Source organism: Dipodomys ordii, unplaced genomic scaffold (genome assembly GCF_000151885.1).
Source record: "Dipodomys ordii isolate 6190 unplaced genomic scaffold, Dord_2.0 Scaffold141, whole genome shotgun sequence".
Lineage (NCBI taxonomy): Eukaryota > Metazoa > Chordata > Mammalia > Rodentia > Heteromyidae > Dipodomys > Dipodomys ordii.
The window spans coordinates 203,831-227,414 of record NW_012267357.1 but is presented as its reverse complement, the minus strand read 5'-3'; the positions used below and the strand labels follow the sequence as shown (position 1 = coordinate 227,414).

Genomic DNA, 23,584 nt, shown 5'->3' with positions numbered 1-23,584 from the left:
GACTTTAGGGTCAATCTTTGCCAGACACTTTCTGGCCAATCAGTCTGTTCTGTGTTTTCATTTTTCCAAAATATTTTAATGTATTTTACTAATTACAGAAAATGAACACAACCACTTCATAGAAATCGTACTGTTTTGCTTAAAGTATATGCCATTTATAAATATTTGAATCGATAAACCCTAAAGGTTAACAATGGCCAGTAGAAAACTAAGATGGAATAGTCAGTTTGGCATATTCTTGTTTGTTTTGAGATGTGAACTTTATGTGCAGCCCAGGCTGGCCTTGAGAATCCACTCAAGGTCCTCACAACCAGCATTTCTACATCCTGTATGTAAGCATTATGCCCACCTTTGGTCCTCAGCTCCACCCAGACCTGCTGGCCCCTCCTTCTCTCCACCCAGACCCACCTGAACTCCCATCTACCTCACTTCCTATCCCTCAGACCCTGCTGCTACCTAGATAGCAGAGTCTGCCAGGTGCTCTCTCCAGGAGAAATATGGCTCCTCTAATAAACCTTGTAATAGTCTTTCTCCTGTGTCTGTCTGTCTCCGCATGGTCCCCTGAGGTGGATGTGACAGATCCTCTTGAGGCAGGGTAGCCTAGGGAAAATGAGGCATGGTAAATGGCCGCCAGGGATTTAAAGATTCAAGCTTAAAGTTTGTCCATCTACTTCCCTTAGGATTAAGGCAACAAAGTGATTTGGGGGGAAATGAAGCTAGATAGACTAGGAAAAAATGAGGTATTGTCAGCTAACAGCAAGTACAAGAGATATTCCTTCATGCAAGTCCCTTAAGATTAAGGGAACAAAAGTCATTTGGGGGGGAAATGAAGCAGGATAACTTATGGAAACTGAGGCCTGGTGTAGGCAACTAAGAAATATGATATCTAAAAACCTTGAAATGCTATCTTCTCTTCAAAGAGAGGCAACTGAATGCATTCTTTCCTAAGGGATGCATTTCTCACCCAAGAATTCACAACTGCCTGACAGGATGCCCCAAAATGCAGATAGCAGGGTGTCTCCGTGTTTCAAGGATAAGGATCTGTTTTATGGCAGGCTGCATTCTTACCTGGAGCACCAGGTGTAGTTAAAGCAAAGACAAAGCACCTAGCTTTGCATAACTTAAAGCCAGACCCCCTGCCTTTACCCTATAAATATCCAACAGCCCAAGGAGCTACGTGTCTCTCTGGTTATCTCCGTGTCTGTGTGTGTGTCTGTGTCTTTGTGTCCCTATGAGAGCACCTACGTTCTGCTGGAGTGTGCCCCTGCCCTTCTGTTTGTCTAGTTTTTGGTCTGTCTGTTTCCTTGCTTGTGTACTTAATAAAGCTTTGCCAAGCTTTCTTACCATGGTGACTTGTCCAGAAACTCTTATTCTGCGATCGAAGTAAAAAATCCTAAGTGAAGAATTCCTATATTTAAAAGGGAGCTTCACTAAACCTCACCTCTGTCTGGTGACACTTTCATTGATCCTTTCATGTAGTATGCTTTGACACATTCTCAGCTGGGCCCCCTCTGGAGCCTGAAGTGCCCGACCCTCTGTTTGAATCTGCTTCTTTTCTTGTCAGGCCTATGGCGCCTTCCCCACATTCTTCCTCTATGCTCTCCTCCCCTTCACCCTCTCTTCCTTCTCCCCCTGCAGTTTACTCCAGTCTCACACCAGCAGCATGCAACCTCCACCAAACCCCATGTGCCCTTTGCGAGAGGTGGCAGGACCCAAAGACATAGTTAGAATGCATGCCCCATTTTCAATGTTTGATATTACTCAGATTGAGAAGCGGCTGGGATTTTATGCCCAAGATTCTAATAATTATATCAAGCAGTTTAAAAACTGGCTCAGACCTATGACCTTACTTGGCAGGACATATATCCAATACTATCCTCCACCCTTATGGCTGAGGAAAAGGAAAGGGTGTGGATTACCGCCCAGGCACATGCTAATGATGCCCACTGCTTAGATATTAACTTTCCAGTGGGAGCAACAGCTGTGCCCAGGGCACAGCCCAATTGGAATTATCAACATAATGCTCTGGTAGGGAAAACAGAAATAGGATGATAACTTGCTTATTGGCTGTCCTTCAAAAGGCAGCCCAAAGGCCCAATGAAAACCTAGCCAAATTTCTTGAATGCCTCACGGTAGTGCTCCAGCGCTATACCAAGCTGGACCCAGAGTCATTGGAGGCCAAGGTGGTTCCTAATACTAATTTTATTGTCCAATCAGCCCCCAATATTAGGAAAAAGTTTTTTAAAAGGCTGAAGATGGTACTCAAACCCCTCAATGAGATCTGGTGAGTACGGCATTTAAGGCATTAATAATCATGAAGAGCAGGAGGTTGCCAATAAGACTGCCTGTAAGAGGGAGAACTATCAAATTCTGGCTGCTGTCATTCGGCCTCCTCCGAAAAGAGGCATCCAATGTACGCTGCCTGGATCATGCTTCAAGTACAGGCAAGAGGGCCACTGGGCAAAATTCTGCCCTTCACTGGGACTGTCACTTGGACCCTGCCCAGAGTGTGGGCAACAGGGACACTGGGGAGTTGACTGGCCTTCCTCATCTCCACAGGGTAGGCCAGCCCCTCCCTACCCCACCTACCCAGGCAGGTGGAGCCAGACCTGTTGGAGATTCTTTCTGCTTGGCTACAGAATGAGGGTGCCCAGGGCCTCTGGCTCCCAACAACCAGACCATCACAATTGCAGAGCTCAGGGTGTGTTTCTAAGCTAATATCCTTTCTCTTGGATACAGGAGCAACTTATTCAGTGTATCTCAATCTACAGGCAAGACTTTTCCCTCCCAGATCTTGGTCATGGGTGTGGAGGGCCTACCTACCTGTCCCCCAACTACTGAACCAGCACCATAAAAAATAGAAGACTTTCTCTTTTCATACTTCTTCCCAATCTTACCCCACTGTCCTACTCTCCTCCTAGGGAGGGACTTGCTCTCTAAATTCTAGTCTTCCTCTCATTCCATATCACCAAACAGCCTATACTTGTCCTGCTTTTATCCCTAGATGAATCTCCACCTGTAACCTCTCAACTAGATCATTTCCCTTTCCCTCCAGATCTTGTCAACCCCCTTATCTAGGATACTTCCACTCCTACTATAGCTAGATACCATACTCCTGTCCTCATTAAACTTAAAGACCCTACCTATTTCCCTAGCACCTCCTAATACTCCATTTCCCTTTGACATAGGAAAGGGTCAAAACCCATCATCCTTTTTCTTCTTAAATAAGGACTCCTCAGACCTATGAACTCCCCCGTTAACACCCCTATTCTGCCAGTAGTTAAGCCTGATAGAACCTATAGCCTTAGTCCAGGCCCTGTGTATTATTAATGCTGCCGTCTTTCCTATTCATCCTGTTGTGCCTAAGCCATATACTCTCCTTTCACAGATATCTGCTGGTACCACCCACTTCTTGGTGCTGGACCTCAAGGATACATTGTTATACTCCCCCTGAATCCTGACTGTCAAGACTTCTTTGCTTTTACCTTGGTGGACCTGGATACTTCCAGGGCACAACAGCTGACCTGGACAGTCCTCCCTCAAGAGTTCCGAGATAGTCCCCATTTTTTTTTTTTGGACAGGCTTTAGCAAAGGATCTCTTCTCTCTTCAGGAATCTCCTAGTGTCATTATTCAGTATTGGCCAAGGGATATAGAGTCTCTCCTTCCAAAGCCCAGATAACAAAGCCAGAGGTAACATACCTGGGTCTGTCCATAATTCCTACAAAGAAAAGAATTACTCCTGATAGAAAAGCCGACAATTGAGTCTCTCTGTCCCACAGACATTCTGTCTTTCCTGGGACTTGCGGGCTTCCTTCGTATTTGGATACCTGGTTTTGCTACCTTCGCCAGACCTCTTTATGAGACAATCAAGGGTTCCCTACCAGAGCTGCTGGACCCCACAAAGCCCATTGACTCCCCATTTAAAGTACTGAAGTAAGCACTTCTTCAGGCTCCAGCACTGGCTCTACCCAACCTTAAGGAAACCTTTTTACTCTATGTCACTGAGAAGTGGGAAATTGGCCTTGGGGTTCTTGGACAAATGTCAGGCCCCTCTTTTAGACCTGTGGCCTATCTCTCAAAACAACTAGACCCAACGGTAAAAGGCTGGCCAGCCTGCCTTCAGGCTTTGGCAGCAACAGCCACCTTAGCACAGGAGAGCACATAACTTACTTTTGGCCAGCCCTCTACCGTTCACTTGCCCCACAGACTAAAGGACCTTTTATCTCATAAAGCCCTATCTTCCTTTCCACTTTCCACCTACAGATATTTCATGTTACTTCTATTCAAAACCCCGACTTCTCACTGGAAAGCTGCTTCCCTCAATCCAGCCACCTTGCTTCCATCCAGTTCTAACCCTCTTTCTCACTCCTGTACAGATACCTTGGAGGACCACACCCCACTTTACCCATATCTTGGAAACCTCTCTTCCAGACCCAGAAGACACCTTGTACATCGCTGGAAGTTCTACATCTACCTCCTCGGGCAGCAGAGTTGCAGGCTATGCCATCATTAATAATTGTACCATTATTGAAATCAGCCCTCTGCCCCCTGGCACTACCTCACAAAAGGCAGAACTTATAGCTTTAACTAGGGCCTTAATTCTAGCCAAGGATTGGAAGATTAATATATAGATATTCACATGCAGCAATCTGGAAGGAGCGTGGCTTCCTGACCACTAAAGGGACCCCCATTATTAACACCTCACTTATTCTTAAGCTCCTAGAAGCAGCTTCCCTTCTCCAACAGGTAGCCATCATTCACTGCCGGGGACACCAGATGGGTCTGGATGCCATCACAGTCAGCAATTCAAAAGCAGATGGGGAGGCAAAGCTAACAGCCCAGAGATAACTCCAGGGACAACTTCCAGCTCCCTTGCTTCTGGTATTGCCTTCAATTCAACCCTCTTATACCCCACAGGAGCTCAAGGAACTTACCCACCAGGGAGCCTCCCAGGAAGCACAGGGATGGTAGCCCCTAGAAGGATGAGTTATTCTTCCTGAGACACAAGCTAACAGCTTTCTTTCCCAGGTATAACAGGTTGACATTGGATGCAAGCCTCTCTCCCACCTTCTTCTCAAGCCTTTACTCCATTGCCCTACTCCTAACTGCCCAACTAAAGGCTATTACCCAAGTCTCCTCCATTTGTTGCCTTACCTCCTTACAGAGTGGTCTCTGACTGGCTGCATTCCCCACACACCAAGCATGGGGACATACCCCAGGGGAAGACTGGCAGATAGACTTCATTCACATACCCTAATGTAAGTGGCTGAAATACTTTCTAACTATGGTTGATACCTTTTCAGGATGGATTGAGGTCTATCCCACAATGTCAGAGACTGCTGACACTGTTGCCTCTGTCCTTATAAAAGAAATTATTCCTAGGTTTGGCTTACCCAGGTCACTTTAATCTGACAATGGACCTGTTTTCATCTCCAAAGTGACCAACAGGTGGTAGCCTTTTTAAACATCTACTGTGGAATTTCACATTCCTTATAGACCCCAGTCTTCCAAAAAGGTTGAAAGAGCTAATGTGCTCCTCAAAACACAACTTACTAAACTTTCTCTAGAGCTCCAGCAATCCTGGCCAGAACTGTTACCAGTACCTGGCGCTCACCCGCTTATGTGCCTCTCCCCACAGCCCTGCTTTTCTCAGCCCCTTGGAATTAATGTATGGAAGACTTTCTCCTAGGTAACTTTCCTACAGATAATACCAAGACTCCACTAATAGACTACCCTCCTGTCCTAACTTTTCTTAGGCACATTTTATGCCAACATGCTGATCAATGTCTCCGACAGCCTCATCAAGGCCCCTTTCCCACTCCCCCAATTTTGCCCCATGACCAAGTGATTCTCAAGACCTTTAATCCACCTGGTTTAAATCCTAAGTGGACAGGCCCTTACCAGGTTCTGCTGACCACCCCCACGGCAGTCAAGCTCAAGGGGCAGCCACAGTGGATTCATCTGTCAAGAATAAAAAGGGCTCCTGCCCCTTCTATACCAACACTGACTTCAAGGTACACCTGTTCCCCCCCCCCCCCCGGCTTGGGCCTACCAAGGTAAGGCTGTCTTGCATCCCTGAGATCTGTGTGAGTAACACTGAGTCAGCTGCTGTCCACACACCTTTCTACCTCATCTGTTAGGTCACCTCCAAGCCATGGGCATCCAATCTTTTCAGTAATATTTTTCATTTTTGTCCAACCCCTTGTCTCAGGAGACTTCCTCAAGACTTCATCTAAGAGACTTCCCTCAGACTTTATCTAAAGAATCACACCTACCAAGGGACAGCTGCTGCTCGCTGCCTTCTCTGTCTTCTCTTTTACCCCTAGTGTGTGTGTGTGTGTGTGTGTGTGTGTGTGTGTGTGTGTGTGTGTGTGCAGTACTCCCCTATCTTGTTTCCTAATAATCCAGTGATCTCCCTATCCCCAGGGCCTTCATACATATGTTCCACTGGGCACAGTCACCACTTTCTTACTCTATTTGCTAACAAGGTCTCCAGCCAAATTCAACTTTACAAAACATCATTGCACTGGTTATTCTGAAACTTTTGATGCCAAGAGCTACATTCTGATGAAAGAATATTGCAAAGCCGGGCACCAGTGGCTCACAGCTGTAATCCTAGCTACTCAGGAGGCTGAGATCTGAGGATCGCAGTTCAAAGCCAGCCCTGGCAGGAAAGACTGTGAGACTCCTATCTCCAATAAACCACTAGAAAACTGGAAGTGGCACTGTAGCTCAAGTGGTAGAGTGCTCACCTTGAGCTGAAGAGCTGAGGGACAGCGCCCAGGCCCAGAGTTCAAGCCCTATGACCGACCTCCCCCCCCCAAAAAAAAAGAATATTGCGAGATTCATTTCTCTCCCATCAATTCTCTAGGCTAAATAAAGACCCAATGTAGGCCATCGTGGTTTACAAGCAAAATGTAGTACTATGGCTTGAATGTTTGTGTATTTCCAAAATTGGTGTTGGAACCTCATACTCCATGTCATAGTATTAAGAAGTGAGATCTCTGGGGAAATGATTTAAGTCATAAGGCCTTGACTCTTGGGAATAGGATTGATGTCTTTATAGATGAGGTTGAAAGAAATGGCATGGTCTCTTGCACCTCTTCTGCCTTTCAACTCCATGAGGACCCAGTGTTTAAATTATCCAAAAGATGCAGCAATAAGATGCCATCTTGGAAGCAGAATCAGCCCTCATAAGACTGGATCTGCTAATTCCTTGCTTTTAGATTTCCAGCCTTCAGAGCTACAATTAGTTAATTTCTATTATTTATAAGTAACCAGCCTGTGGTATTTTATTATAACAGCAGGTAGCTAATAATAACTGCTTCCTGGGTTTGTCCATCTATGTCTGTAACGCATGTTTTACATAAACAGGAAGTATTCATTTTCACCTCTATTTTTCAGCTGAGTAATCAGATGCTGGATTGATATAATGTCTTACCTTTGCTCTTTTCCCCTGGGGAAGCTGCTCTTTTGATAGGCTTTTCTTAAATCCCACAAGTGTTGCTTTCCCATAGGGGTTGTTTCTGGTAATTTGGATCTATGTCAAGTGACAAAGAATAGGGCCTAATCTCAGGAAAAATAACATTTTCCTAACCCAATTTTTCAGGTACACTATTGGCTATACAGATATCTGCACTTTCTCCTCATAAATGGCCACGTATATTCCACAAGCTGATTGGGCACATTTCTTTCTAATTTGGTTTAGGAGGTGGCTGGAAGGGATGACAGAACGAAAGAGGAAAAAATTGCTATGGGTAGAGGATAGAGAAGGATGCAGCTGCTGTGTGTGGCAAGACAGAACCTTGTTGACATTTAGCAATGACACAGCATATATGTGAGTGCACAGCACCAAATGGGAGGTTTGTTCACAAGAACAAGAAGGACTAATATTGCTTATACTTGTAAAAAGGTAAGTTAGTTAGGCCCCAGGAGCCCTGAAAAGCATCTTGGCTTAGGAAGCTGAAACCAGAACCAAAAGAGACATTGTTACAAAAATATATTGCCTCTGCCCCTCCAGAGATTCTAGTTTCAATAACTGTAGTTTCAATAACCTTCTCATGATCCTGGGGAGAGAATTTTCCTATGGGACCTGTTTAGGAATTAACAACCAAACAGAATGTTATGGGACATAGTAAATAAAGTATTGGTGGAAACACATGACCTTCTTTTGTCAGAAAAAAACAGGCATACAAAAGAGAAAGATCTCATCAAAGCAATTTACTTCTGTATAGAAGGTATATAGCTCACTCTTCTCCCAGCAGTAGGCAGGCACACCTGGCCAGGCGGTCTGTTTGCTTTTTACTCCAACCCAAGCTGTCAGTCCTTCATGTCAAATAGTCAGGCTCCCATTCTCTTTACAACTAGTTACCAAGGTGATGAGGCAATACAAAGTTAGAAAGCACTTAACAGTCAGTGAAAGGCCCGACTATATGTGGGGGTATTGGAAGCAAAGGCTTACATTTTTCTCCTGACAGCTGACTGGGGATGGGGCTAAAAATGGGGAGCAGCTGATGGTTACAGCTGGAGGAGGTTGGTAAAGTCAATGGAAAAGTTCCCATTCAAGGATGACTATAACTCTATTGATTCATAAATCTATGACATGGCTGGCTGGTCACAGGCAACACACCTGGCAGTTTATTCTTTAACTCCATTGACAAAGATTCATACCCCTAGTAGGACTGGCTGGTCACAAACAACATACCTGGAAGTTAAAGAAGTAATTCCAGGAAATATCAGTTCTAGGGAATATCAGTAAACATGGTGACTGGTTACTGAAGGATTGACCTTCCCACCCTGTTATCCTAGGTGCACACAGGTATGCATACCCCAGGTATGCACTAGTGTCTGTATGCACTAACATGCTTGATGTGCAGGCAGGGCAATCTGACCTAAGCCTGGCCATAAACTTTCCACTGTGGGCCTAACCAAAAGTCTCTACCTCACCAACCCTAATAGCCTTTTTGATAATCTCTGTCTCCTTGCTCAGACCCCATAAAAAACTAACTCAAACCCAACCTCCTGCACAATCTATTCCTGCTGGAAGGCTGCGGGGCCTTGCTGCTGGGCCTCAATAAACAGTCCTCGCCTGTCAGGATGGAGAGTCCAACCTGTTCCTTTTTCCTCTTTTTTTCTAACAGCTACAAGATGGAGGCACTTTTGTTTGACAGAAAAGATGGCTTATTCTCACAATATCACCTTTCCAAACAATTAATTAAGAGCAACCAATGAGAACACAGTCTAGGCTATAAAAAGCTCTAGACTCAAAGCCACCTAGACAGAGAACACATTAGGGACACACAAAAAATATAGTTCTACCTGGTATCAATTAATAGTACTGGGTTGGACTATGAGCAATGAAGCCCTATAATAACAGCCAAAGGCTGTTATTCTAATCCCGATTGGAAGTACGGCTCAATGGTAGAGTACCTGCCTAGCAAGCATGAGTTCTGAGTTCAATCCCCAGTACTGGGGGGAAAAATCCCAACAAAATGGTGGCGAATATGGGAATATTTGGAGGAATTTCTTTTCATATTGGGATTTTCAGTAGTATTTCACCTTGCCTTAGAGACAACCTTGGATCCCTGTGAAGAATCCTTTACTCCACTAATGGTTATTATAGAACATTTAACAACTTTCAGGCCCTGAAGATGCAAATGACACAGCGACCCAGTGACCAGCCACATCTACTGCAAGGAGGTAGCAGAGACCCCAGAGAAAACTAAATAACAAAAATGATAAAATGCTGACATGAGATCTTGGGATGAACTTCATGTAGCCCATAGTGTGTAAACATCATGGATGTTCTGCCTTCTATTAATCAGGAACAACATTCTTAAGTTAACTGGAGGAAAGTTCCTCTATTAAAGTAGCACTTGCACTTGGCAACAACTTTGGGTCACAAGTCAGGGCATGAACTCTGGTGAGACTCAAAGGTCTCTTCCTCTTGGGTATCTGAAATCTGTCATCTTAGGGTTGAAGAACAGACTGGTGGAATGATTACTTCTTAAATTTGCTAGTCTTTGGCCAAGGCAACTCTCTGTAAAACTCAAAATATCAGAGGAAAAGGGGTCTATACCCATTGTACAGGGAACAGAGCTCCTACCTCTCTCCTCACACTTTACTTCCAAATCCTTTTATCAATACCCCAGAAACCATCATCTCTACCCTGAAGAAAAGTAATTTCTGGTTGGATTAATTTTGAATGCCCACCCAGACTTGGGGTGTTCCTCTGGCAGGAGTATACCCTATACCAGAAGTATACCCTGATCTGTCATTCCCCTCAAACATAGACCACCTCATTCCACCAAGGAAGAAAGACCTACTTGGACAAAGCCCATCCTGCTGCTGAGGAACTATTTAGAGTTGATTGGAAGAAAATCATTCAGACAAGAGGGGATGTTTTCAGATTCTAAATGAAGTCATCTGTGTCATCCCTTCCAAAAGTAACTAGAGCCCAGAGGCTTTTAGTTGTAAAGAAATGACTCATGCCAGATGCTGATGGCTCACATCACTAGTGACTCAGGAAGCAAAGATCTGGACTTGAGCAAAGTCCTGTTAAGATTCTTACCTCCTATGAACAGAAAAAAGCCAAGAATGGAGGTGTGATTCAACTAGTAGAGCCAGCATTGAGCATAAAAGCTAAGTGAGAGCTCAAGGCCCTAGGTTCAAGTCCCCAATACTGGCACAAAAAAAACCATAAATAAAAAAAACTTTAAGGGCTGGGAAGTTAGCTCAATGGTAGAGCGCTTGCCTCGCATGCATGAGGCCCTGGGTTCAATTCCTCAGCACCACATAAGCAGAAAAAAAGCTGGAAATGGCGCTGTGGCTCAAGTGGTAGGGTACTAGCCTTAAGCTGAAGAGCTGAGGGACAGCACCCAGGCCCAGAGTTCAGCCCCCATGACCGACAAAAAAAAAAAAAAAAAAGTTCATACGTATGGTTACCTGATGCTAAATTCCCTGTCTGTCTACCTTCCAACTGGACAGAAACTTCCACCATTGCCTGCCTTTCTTTTTCTTCCTTCTTTCCTTCCTTCCTTTCTTCCTTCCTTCCTTCCTTTCTTTCTTTCAGTCCGGTCGTGGAGCCTGAACTCTGGGCCTGGGCACTGTCCCTCAGCTCTTCAGCTCAAGGCTAGCTCTACCACTTGAGCCACAGCGCCACTTCCGGCTTTTTTTTTCTTTTTGCTTATGTGGTACTGAGGAATCAAATCTAGGGCCTCATGCATGCGAGGCAAGCACTCTACCACTGAGCCACCTTCCCAGCCCCTTACTCTTGCTTTATTAACCTTTGAACCAGATTTGTTTCTTCTTGCCTCCTGGTCATAAAATTTCAGACAACGCTACAGTGTGGGTTCCATCCTCTACTATCTCACCCTCCAGTGCTTCTCAGTCCTGTGATATTCAATTAGACCCCACAATGTCTCCAGGAACTGCTCTGTGATCCTCTGCCAGGATACCAATAAATACGCAGGGATATCTCTACAAATCTACCCAGCTCAAACAGTTACAACAATACACTCCCTAAAACCAAGATTGACTTCATTGTTCTGTCAGGGGAGGAATGTGGAGGGCAGTTCTTTAAGGAGACATTCATACAGGAAAATATCCAGGACTGGGTGAGATAGGACAGATGAAATACAGAAGTAAAAGCCAGTAAAAGTTTGTGAGACATTTCTGTTCATACCTAATTCAAATCATGCTCCAAGGGAAAAAAAGACAACCAATAAGTAAAGCACAAGGAATAGCCAATCAGAAAAAAATCCAGTTACCCCATAAAAGCTTGTCTCCAATCCTCTTTGGTGCAGCAGCAGCAGCAACACAACAGTACTATGCCACTTTGCCTTGCTGCCTATTGTTTTTCTTTAACAATAATATACTGTTTTTCTCCTATTCTGTCTAGGTAAATTATTTTACTAAACCTACAGTTCCCAAAATGCCACAAGGTCTAAACTGCAGAAACAGGTTCGTATATCACAGTACATCAAGTGGTTTAAAGTTCCTTTAATTTATGGCCATTTCTTTACAACCATCCATGCAGAGACAACTCCCACATATACCTCCCTATAATAAATTACCCTCTGAAAATCTAGTTCTGTAAGAATATCCTCATAACTTTCCATTGGGGCAGATACAGCATTTGGCTTAGCTTGATCAGCCCAATTGTGTGTGCAGGAGGTTCCCCAGCACAGTTATGGAGATGGGATTCCCATAGCTGCTGAAGCTTGTGAGCTGGAAGCAGTGGCTCAGAGTAAGCAGGATGCCATTAAAACGGGGGTCCTGGATGATGGGAGAGACTCTCTAGCAAGGCTCAGAGGGTCTCAGCTTGACCTTGCTTAGACGCAGTTCCTTTAGCTGACTGACACTGGGGCACTGGGACAAATTTATCAAGTCTGATTCTAGAAGCAAGCAATTGGTGAGTGAGAGAATCTTCAAGGAGCTCTTCAAACACCTGAGGAGAGGAGAGACAGAACAATTAGTGATGGGGATTGGTAGTAGGAAGTCGCAGGGGTTGGAGAGGTCCCAAAGGAGAGAACATGGAAAAATCCAAAGTCTTCCTGAAAGTCAGCCTCCAGGAATGCCATATTACAAGACTAAGTAAGATCCTTCCTTCATTTACCATTGCTGTGTGATTGTCAAGCCAATGAACTCTCACTCTTGCTTATCTGCTAGCAATGTAAAACATACACCTCTTAGGTTCTGTGAGCATTAAACAAGACAACAGGACATACTCAGAAGACTCTGAACCCATGTCTCAAATAAAGAAGGGGATTTGTGTATTTTGGTTTCAGAGGAACCAATGAAAATTCTTTCAAATTAACTAATGAAGGAAAATCATTTTTTATAAAAGATAACAAAGAGAAAATACTTTTAATTCAGGCTTCCTTCCAGCCACCCTGTGGCCCAAATCAATACTGGGAAACATTCATAAACTTAAGGAAGGTCAGCAACATCCAAAGGGGGCTGCCAGCCTGTAGTGTCCTGCAAGAACCACAAGGTCCCGTGTTATCAGCAAACTACCTTTCAGTGCGCACAATTCCTCACTCCTACTTCTTCCCTCTCATCTCCACAATCATGCATTTCCCACATACTCCTGGAGCTCCAAGGAAGTCTTTACAGACAGGAAATGTGAAGCAGGTTTAAAGCAGCTCAAGCTGAAAAACTTAATTAGGTGCAGAGCTTATCATCTAAAATTGAATGTTAGATGGGCTCTCCCTTCAATGTCCTCCTCATATAACTATTTGGACATCTTAGCTTAGACTCATTTCCTAAAGAATAATTCCCAGAGCCAATCTCTCCAAGCTCAAATCCCCCATTAAATGGTTTTCTAGAAAGCATTCATCATCACAACAGCATATATTCTAATTTATAACTCTGAATATGGTCCATTCTTCCCAAAATTCATGTTGAAATTGAATTATGAGGTATTAAAGGAGGAACTTTAAGAGATGATTAGGGCTACACTATCAGGTATGGATTACTACCATCATTAATGTATGGGCTGTCTCAAGAGTGAATCCACCATAAAAACTGGTTTGGCTAGATTAATATGCTCACATGACACATGCATATACACACACTCTTTCTAGCTCTCATTCTCTCTAGTTTTTCTTCTTTCGTCCCTTCTCCACTTCCTTCCTTTCTTTTGTGGAGGATGGAGCTTTTTGTAAGAGTCTCATTATATAGCCCAGGCTGGCTTCAAATAAAAGATCCTCCTGCCAAATTTTTTAAATGTTGGATTTTTATAAGTGTCTTTGAGCATACCCAGTCTCTTGCCATGTCACACTGCATTGCTTTAGGACTCTGCCAGCAAGACGGCTATCACAGAATGCAACCCATTTGCCTTGGACCAGAATTGTGAGGCAAAGTAAACTCCATAACATAAAGATTATACCCATTCCATGTTATTACATTTTTGGCAGCAGAAAACAAACTAAGACAACCTCTAATCTTCTTTTGAGTATTTTAGAACAAGACAATTTGTTGCTATCCAGAGACACATTGTGTTTGGCATAATGAACAAAAGCTTGCTCTGGTCTACAGAGCACTTGCCATCCCTCACCTGAGCATGTGGAGCAGGCGGCCTTGAAGAAAGGAGATAGAGTCCAAATGCAGCTCCTGGAGGTGACGGAAACTGAGGAACTGAGTGCTTAATTGGTTGACACACTGCTCCTCCTCTGAGGAAGTACAGGGATATGTCTGGATGTGGGACAGGAGGAGTCTGCGTAAATTACCCATCTGGCCCAGATGAGAAGCGAACTTCCCCAAAGTTGACAGTTTCCAGGTAAAGGTCACTTCCAAATCCTGGACAGAGTCCAGTTGTACCATTTTCAAGATCATCTTAATATTTTGCATAGGCACTACAAAAATTCTCAGCTTTTTACAGCAGAGATATAGTAAACCTTTCCTCTGCTTGACCTTCTCAATGAGGGAGAACAGAAATTCATCATGGCTGCCTTTATTGAAATTCAGGTCTATGAGCACCTGCACAGAAGCCAAAGGCTGTTTTGCACCCATTTTGGAACCACCCACTTTTTGCTTCTTTTTCATGGGCTGAGCAGCCTCTGACAATGAGCACAGATCATTTCTGGTTCCAGCCAATAGAGTGTATAAGTCCTGATGTGTTTTCTGGCGTAAATCTAGCACTTGAAGTTTCCACTGCCTATGGGAGAAACAGGTGATTAACTCAAAGAGCAGAAGTCTCAGAATGAGGCAAAAAAGCCTCATTTTGTGGTTCTGGGGCTTGAACAGGGTCTCACAAGTGGTACATAAGGGCTCTACTGAGATGTTCCCCTAGCCTCTGCTTCTCATACCTTTAATACCACTAGGAGGGAGTGGGCATGTGTTCCTCGTCACCTGAGCACAGCTGGTGGCCCATTCTGAGCCACCAGCATGGACTTCCTTACTAGCAAAGCCACACTGTTCGCCATGCCCCCATCCCAGCAGTGTCTTGTTCAGGGTCCCAGTACTCCCAGGATGCTGGGTCTTCCTCACCTGGGGCGAACCTCTTGAGCAAGGAGTGCATCCAGCCCTCTGAGCACAGCTTGGAAGGTCTCCTGGTGAGGCGGCCATTCCTTCATCAGAGCCCCCAGAGGGAGGCAGGAGAAGGGCCAGGCCTGCACCATTGCCTTCAGGGCCTCACTGTGTCTCCCTGCATAAGCTGCTGTGAACAGAGGTGGGAAGAGCTCCATGGGCAGCTCCTCCAGAGCAGCGATGGCCAAGGCCTCATCCTTCAGCAGGCTCTGTTCAGCCAGCTCCAGAAGTCTTGGTGGATCACACATGGTGTTCTTGATGAATCTGCTCTGAAGTGAATGCTGAAGAAGCATGCAGGGAACAAGCATGAGGGACTGTCTCTTTTACCACCCTTCGAGGGGACCAACTCGGGGCCAAGGTCACTGCTCTGGCAAAGAGCAGGGGAGTCCTCCACTTTACTGTGTGTTCTATTCTTCATGCAGTGACCACAAAATCACAGCTAGCACATCCTTTGCCAGCAAGATGATGAGCATCTGGCTGAGCACAAAAGAGACAAGATGACCATCTCATATGGCATATCCAGGCTGGCCTTGAGCCCTCCATCTTCCCAAGTCCTACATTACACACGTGCTACACCTCACCCAGCCTAAGTCTCCTCTTACTCAGCACCTGTTTGTTCTCGGCTGAGCCTGAGGCCCACGCGTGTGACACCTCTGACTGGTGACACATTACCCTTCTCCCTGCTCCTCGCACTCCTGCTCAGGGACCCTGTGCCCCACTCCCAGCGCCTGCGCAGAGGCCGGGGCACCCGGAAAGACACCCTGACTCCAACCCACACCCAGCCCACAGAGGACAGCACTCTGTCCCATCTAATGGCCTCTTCTCTGAATGATGACATCTAACACCCTGACAGGGGCCACCTTCCCAGAGCTGGGCCCGCGGGAGCGCTTCGCTTCACCCACACTGCCACAGCCCACTTTAGGTGGAAAACTGGGAACTAGGGCGAGGTGAGGACTGGGAGGAAGTCGAGGGTGCTTGAATTTACCGTCTCTTCCCCACCGAGCCTCGCGAGTCCTCCACGACTCAGCAATGGCTGCCGTCGCCCTAGGAACCGCAGGATGACGTGAAACCTCGCGAGATCCTGTGGAGTGGGCGGGAGTCTGGAAGGTGCACAGGGACTGGGAAGTGATACAGGAGGGCTGTGGGGGAAGGGAACAGACACGTGGCCATCCTCATAGTGGATGGAGGTAGGGGTGGGAAGTGTGGGAAGAAAAAGGTCAGGGTAGGAGGCTGAAGGCAGGAGGTGGAGGCTGGGCTAGGGGCAGTAGACGCAAAGATGGGATGGAGGATGGGCGGGAGACAGACAGTGGAGGGCGAAAAGGAGGGAGGGAGCACAGGAGCCTAGGTGGAGATCTGAGGGTAAACGCAGTGGGTGGGCTGAGCAGGGGAAATAGAAGGGGTAGAACAGGGGAGTTGGGTGGCATGGAGGTGGGAGGACTCTACCCCTGGACATCCTAGAGCTGTTTTTAAAAGACGACCCCTTTCACTCCATGGTATTCATGCTTGAGCAGGGGTCCTAGCTCTACCCCATCTTCCTAATATTTACCTCTTCCCTTGGTGTGTCTCATACCCTCTCCTCTCTAGAGGACCTGATTATGTAACTCTAATCCGAAGAAACCCGATTGGATTCAGTTGAATTGTCCTCATTCTACAGTGTGGTTTTCTCAGTCTTCCCTTTTGATGGGTTTTCTAGAGCTCTTCCAAAAGACATACATATTTCTGCCTTAGTTTTTTTTTTTTTAAGCTTTTGGATTAAAAAAGTTGTTGTAAAGGTGATGTAAAGAGGGGTTACAGTAACATGCGTCTGATAACTGTTACCTCATCCCTTGTTTTATTTTTTCCCCCAGTTTTTCCCCTACTTTCATAAATTGTATAGTTTATTTCCAACATAGTGTCTAGTGAGTATCACCGCTGAACTAGTTCACCCTTTGTCCCATCATTTCTGTGCTTCTTCTTACTCTCTCCAAATCAGATAAACTTACATACAAAACAAAAGGTACAGAAACCAAAAGCAGGGACAAAAGGGGAAAAGCAGGAAGGAACACACACACACACAGTAAAAAAAAGGACAACTTCTAATTTCCATTTCTTGGAGTTCATTTCAACAAACATCATTTTATATGATCATATGGACATAGCTATTGAGCCCTTGTAGTCCTCTCCTACGAAAATTCTCCTTTGGACTCACTGTGTGAATGTTTAGAGTCCTTTTTATCATGTCCAAGTGTAATATTTTGTCTGTTACCATCCAGTGTGTTTACTTATAGATTTATAGACACATTCTAGTCACAACAAATGATGGAAACCATGCAACCTATGTTTCTTTGGGTCTGGTTTACTTCACTTATTTTTTCCAAGTCTTTACATTTCCTTATGAATGGGACAATGTTATTGTTTCTAATGGAAGCTTAGATTTACATTTTCTTGATTCATTTATCTATGGAGGGACATCTGGGCTGATTCCATATCTTGGCTATGGTAAATAATACTTCAATGGACATGGTTGTGCTGGTACCTTTAGTGAGGCCTGATTTGTGGTCAGTTGGATAAATGCTCAGGAGTGGGATTGCTGGGTCACAGGGTTGTTGTTTCTTTGAGGGTTTGTTTTAGGGGCATTTCATTTTTGAGCTCTAGGTATCTTTTAGATATGAGGCCCTTGTATGATGCATAGCTAGTAAAAATCTTCTCCCATTCTGTGGGCTTTCTATTTATCTTGCTACCTATGTCCTTTGGCATGCAGAAACCCCAGTGTGAGGCAATCCCATTTATCCAGTGTTTCTTTGATTTGTTGAGATTCTGGATCTTCACTTAGAAAGTTTCCACCCATGCCAAGGAACCCTAGTGTTTCCCCTATCCTTTCTTGTAATTTTTTAAAAAGGAATCTGGTCTTACATTGAAGTCTTTGGTCCATTTGGAATTGATTCTGATGCAGGGTGATATATAAGGATTTAGCTTCAGTTTTCTGGATATGTATAGCCAATTCTGCAAGCACCATTTGTTGAAGAGGTCTTTCTTCCATGCTGTGTTTTTTGCTCCTTTATCATATATTAGGTGTCTATAGGTCTGTGGGTTCATTTCTAGGGTTTCTATTCTATTCCATTGGTCCTCAGGGCTATTCTTGTGCCAGTACCAAGCTGTTTTTTTTTTTTTTATTACTACTCTGTTTTACTTTACTATTCTGTTTTTACTTTGTTACTACTCTGCTCTTCATCTGCTATTTCCTCCTGAATCTAGTGGACTTTAGCTTCCACTTTTCCTAAATTCAAGGCTTCTACTTTTTTATTTTCTAAGTCCATGAGTGTTTTTTAAATGATTTTTAAGGCTTCTTCTTTTACCAGCAAATACCTCTTGATAAGTCTTAACAGAGGAGTGGGGGCCCAGATTATGTAATTTGCTTGACCACCAGGGAGATTTTGCTTCGGGACTAGTAGTTGGTGAGGATGGTGCTGAAATCTCAGGGATAGTTTTCTAGACCTAGCACTTGCTTCCTCCCAGACTCTTGTAGAGGTATGGGAAGTAGAGTCAGGCTTCTGGAGAGATAAGATAGATCCTTCCCTGGTGAGAAGGCGGAGGAGGAATTAGTCATGAAATGGAGGCAATATGCAGTGTCATTTAAGCTTGTACCCAGGAACTCTTTGAGTCTTAAATTTATCTTCCTCACTCATGCCTAGGAAGAATTCAGCCTCCATGAACTTTATTACTCTGGGGGGTATGTGAGGTAGGCTCTGGGACGTTGTCCCTGTGATCCAAATGACCCAAAATGTCAAACACAGATTACAGTGACTCTGGTGGCTGATATAAGCAGGCAGTGTGGTAGGGAATCCATTTACCCTGGATCTGTCCTGCTTTTGCCTCGTTACATCATGCCTATGGACTAGGGGAGTTTTAGATTCCTAGCTAGCAAGAGGAAAGCAGTAAGGAGGGAAGGGAAGAAGGAAGGAAGAAAGGAAGGAAGGGATGAAGGAAAGAAGAAAGGAAGGAAGGAGGGGGGAGAAAAGGAGGGAGGGAAGGGAAGGAAGGAAGAAAGGAAAGAAAAATAGAGAGGAAGGAAATGGAAGAGGGAGAGAGAGAGGGAAGACAGGTACAGTTATTACATTGGGCTTGAAATCGTCACATAAATCAGAAGTTATTAAAATTTTCCATTTAGTGCTGGTGAGGATTCAGGTGAAAAAAAAATCCCTCATACACTGTTGGAGGGAATGTATACTAATGTAGCCTCTGTGATAATCAGTATGGAAGTTCCTCCAAAAACTCAAAATAGACCTTCCATATGACCACAGGTGTGGTCACAGTTCTGGTTTTCCTGGAATCCAGAGAAGTTATCATCAGAGCCATCACTTGAGGGGGTCAGTCTTGGTTTCATGTTGATTATTCCTTCTCCAGGATGCAGCTATATCATTATAGGAAATTGTCCTCATTTAGAGGGTAGACTGTTCATAGGCTCTATTATTCATTCTTTAGGGGTAGTTCCAGACCCTTGTCATAAAAATGTTATTGTCCTGTCTTTCCTGGATTTCCAAGTGATTCCATTGTGAATACATGGCTTAGAACAAGGACAAATACAAAATGAAGGTTAGGATGACAACCTTTTCCCCTGATGCTAGCTAATTTATGCATCCATATAAGTACTCAATGATCTTCAGTAAAAGCAAGGTTTTTGTTTGTTTGTTTGTTTGTTTGTCAGTCATGGGGCTTGAACTCTGGGCCTGAGCACTGTCCCTTAACTCTTCAGCTCAAGGCTAGCTCTACTGTTTGAGCTATAGCACCACTTCCATTTTTTCTGGTTTTTTTTTTCTTTTCTTTAATTGGAGATAAGAGTTTCACAGACTTTCCTGCCCGGGCTGGCTTTGAACCTAGATCCTCAGATCTCAGCCTCTTGAGTAGTTAGGATTACAGGCATGAGCCACCAGCACCTGGCCAGTGAAAGCAGGTTTTAAATAAACACCTGTTACACTCTCCTATGGAATGGAACATGATGTGTATGCTCAAGAACAGTAGCCACTCTCTTCAGGTGCCTTGAGGAGGCCCCAGGGAAGCAGCCAGGCTCTGAACCTATCTGCCACATACTGAAAGCTGAGTACTGAGTCGGTGACAAGCCTGAGAAGGCCTCTTCCACCTAGCCCTCACAGTGGACTGCAACTACCAACATGGGGCACCATGGGGGTAAAGAGCTGAGTTTTGTTGCATTTCAAAATCTGGGAAATTTGAGTTCATAGTAACTAGTATGCTCATAAGATATCTAATATTGTCACCCTGACAACAATAGAAAAAAAGTTCGTATGACCCAGGTCTTCAAAATTGTTTCTTCTATCATAAAATTGGATGTTCCAGAAACACATCATATGGCACTGAGAAAGCCTAGCATTCTACAGCCATGGAGGCTCCAGTATCACCACAATGCTTAGAGAAGTTCCCAGGGATCTTTATCGCTAGGCTCATCCAGGAGGACTGGCCCAAAGCACAGTACTATTGGGGTTACTGGAGTTTTAGGGCAAAAAACCCATCTCCCAAAGTCCCAATAGACTAGACTTAGCTGCCCGTCCCAATCTACAAATTAAAGAGATGGGTAGTTATGATTGGCAGAAAAATAAGATGTAATCAACATGGCCACCTTGGGAAGTATAGATAAGAGGGTTCAATAACCCCAAATCCATCATGGAGGTACTGATAAGAACTAAATTATATGGGAGAAGAGACATGATGTATGTATAGCTAACTGGTCTCAGTTGAACTATGTCCAGTTGATCATTATCTCAGGATTTGCCAGGGTAAGAGAAAGGCTTGGGATGGAAATTGGACATTTTGTAAATATTGTTACAAGCTGTTTTCAATCCAGTTGTTCCCAGGATCTAAGGTAACCTCTGGAGAGACAACTCAGATCTTATTCTCTCTCCCTTTTGCCCTTATCCTTTGCCTTCTCTCCACCCAGTTTCTTACTCACTTGTGGACTACTCAGACTACTTGAGAAGATCCTAAAGTATCTTAGATGTCTTCTTTTCCTGATCCTGCTACCTCCCTCCTTTCACAGAGTTGGATGCCTAAATCAATTCCCTTTTCCCTTCTCCTTCCTCCCTCCCCCAAGAAACCTCTTTGAAATCACCTCACCTTGGCCAGGAGTGTGGCCTGTGAGAATTGTTACCTGAGGGTGACTGTGACCAGTGGGTGGTTGGATAGGTGAAGAGCCAAGATTCTTGATATCTGAAACAAAGAACATAAACACAGTATAGCAAAGCAAAGTGTTTAGTAGAAAAGGCTAAAGTACACTGTTATGGGAAATGGTAGCTCATGGGCAAGCCCAGTGGTTTTTTTTTTTTTAAATCAGCTTTCTAAGGTTTGGAGAGTGTGAGAGTGCTACCAGATTGGTGATTGGTGCTCCTCCAGGAAGAAAGTCTCCAAAAGAAAGGAAACTTCTGCCTGGCCCTTGGGTACTAAGATTTTGATATTGTCCCAAATGAGAATATAAGGACACACAGAGACAGATTAAAGAAAGTTTATTAATAAAACAAAGTGAAAGATGATAGAAACATAGAAACACAATCCAGACATGAGTGCGAGCATGTGTGATAATAAGTGTGATGATTGCTCTAACAATGTGGGTATTTATGGTTAAAAATAGCTTGGACAAGGAAACCTCATACCTGTAGTCCTAGCTACTCAGGAGGTGGAGATCTGAGGAGGCTGAGAATTGTGGTTCTAAGTCAACCCAGGAAGGAAAATCTATGAGACTCATCTCCAATTAACCATCAAAAAGCCAGAAATAGAAGTGTGATACTAGCCTCAAGTAAAAAAGCTAAGAGATGGCACCCAAGCTCTAAATTCAGCTGAGTAGAGGTGTGGATATATGTATACACACACACACACACACACACACACACACACACACACACACACACACACATACACTGAGTAGATTGGGGTTTGGCTCAAATGCACCTTAAGAAAAGTGCTCCCCTTTGTTCTACCACCTGGTACAATTTATCATTCTTGTTGTTGCACATTATATAATAGAGCTCAGAGATTTCAAGGTTGGCCTGCTCACCAAACTTGGGTCATTGATATTTGGACATTCCTTCAAACAAAGGATGGATTCTGCCACACGCTCCCTTCAAGACAGGTTTCCATGCTTGAGATAGGTATTTTTAAATGTATTTTGTGCCAAGGTGAGTCATCTCCCCATCCCTGTCAAAATGTGTCTATTTTTAAAGATATTCTTGTCTGTTTGCAGAACACACTAATTTGGGGGACAAAAGTAGGCAAGGGTCAGAGAGAGAAACCAACTCTTCTGCCTTTGTGTCCTTGTTACTAACATTGTAGCTTATGAGAAAGTATAAGGCTTAAAACAAAGAAAATAGTGTTTATGTGCTTTTAATCAAGCTAGTCATTGATACAGTGTTTGTCTCCAAATTCCTGGCTGCTGTTTCCCATACCTTGTTTTCCTTGATCAGTCCTGCCTCTGAAGGCGATCACTGTGGGCTGATCTTGGGGAAATGAAGGATTATGACTTGCCAGACTTCTTGAATGAATGTATGTCTGTATACTTTTTTTGGAGGGGGAAAGGTAGTACCAAGACTTGAAATCAGAGCCTCCCACTCTTGCTCAGCTTAATTCGTGGCTGGTTCCTTACTTCTTGAGCAACATCTCTAGTTCCAGCCTTTTGCTAATTATTTGGAGATAAAAGTCTCTCAGATTTTATCTTTGTTGTTGTTGTTGGTGGTGGTTGTGGGGCTTGAACTCCAGCTAGGAAGCTACCCTTGAGCTCTTCTGCTTAAGGCCCTATCACTTTGAGGCACGGTGTCACTTCTGGTTTTCTGGTGATTAACTGGAGGTAAGAATCTCACAAACTTTCCTGCCCAGGCTGGCTTTGAACCACAATCCTCAGATCTAAGCCTCCTGAGTAGCTAGGATTACAGGTGTGAGCAACCAGCACACTCAGATTTATTTTACTGAGTAGTTTTGAACTGTGATCCTCAGATCTCAGCTTCCTGAGTAACTAGATTATAGACAAGAGCTACCAGTGCATGGCCATCCCATAGTTTTAAGTAGGTGTGCATGAAGCCCTAAGTTTGTGGAGGAAAGGTCAGGGGAAGGACACATATGATGCAGATGCTTCAGACTGGTTAGAGCTGGCCCAGAGTTTACTTTTGCTACCTCTAGGAAGAAGTTCTAGCCACCAACTGGCTACTAATTACACACAAAAAAGACATGGCCCTAGGAAGTACTAGGGGGGGAGGATATAGAACTCATGATTGTTTCCTAGGTCCTGTCTAATAGAAGGAGTTGGTTTCAGCATTGTTTCCCTGTAGCTAATCTGCTTTAGGTCTCTGTTTTTATAACAGGTGCTTAACAATTGCCTTTGTTGAGAAACACTAACTCTGTACTTGGGTCCATAAATTAAAAGCAAGACAAAAGCTAGGCATCTCTACAATTTTAGCTCAAGAGGCTGAGATCTGAGGATTGTGGTTCGAAGCCACCCAGAATGAAAAGTCTTTGTCATCTCCAGTTAACCACCAGAAAACTGGAAGTAGTGCTCAAAGTGGTAGAATGCTAACTTTA

General features: G+C 44.2%; 1 protein-coding gene across 1 annotated transcript; it reads right to left on the bottom strand.

Moving 5' to 3' along the window:
- Positions 1–9,329: 9,329 nt before the first annotated feature.
- Prame (preferentially expressed antigen in melanoma) lies at positions 9,330–15,324 on the bottom strand. The gene is given in 8 exon segments (XM_013031499.1): positions 9,330–9,365; positions 10,572–10,574; positions 12,076–12,128; positions 12,131–12,169; positions 12,172–12,277; positions 12,320–12,449; positions 14,061–14,660; positions 14,993–15,324. Coding segments are annotated over 8 exon segments (1,299 nt in total).
- Between the last annotated feature and the right edge of the window lie 8,260 nt (positions 15,325–23,584).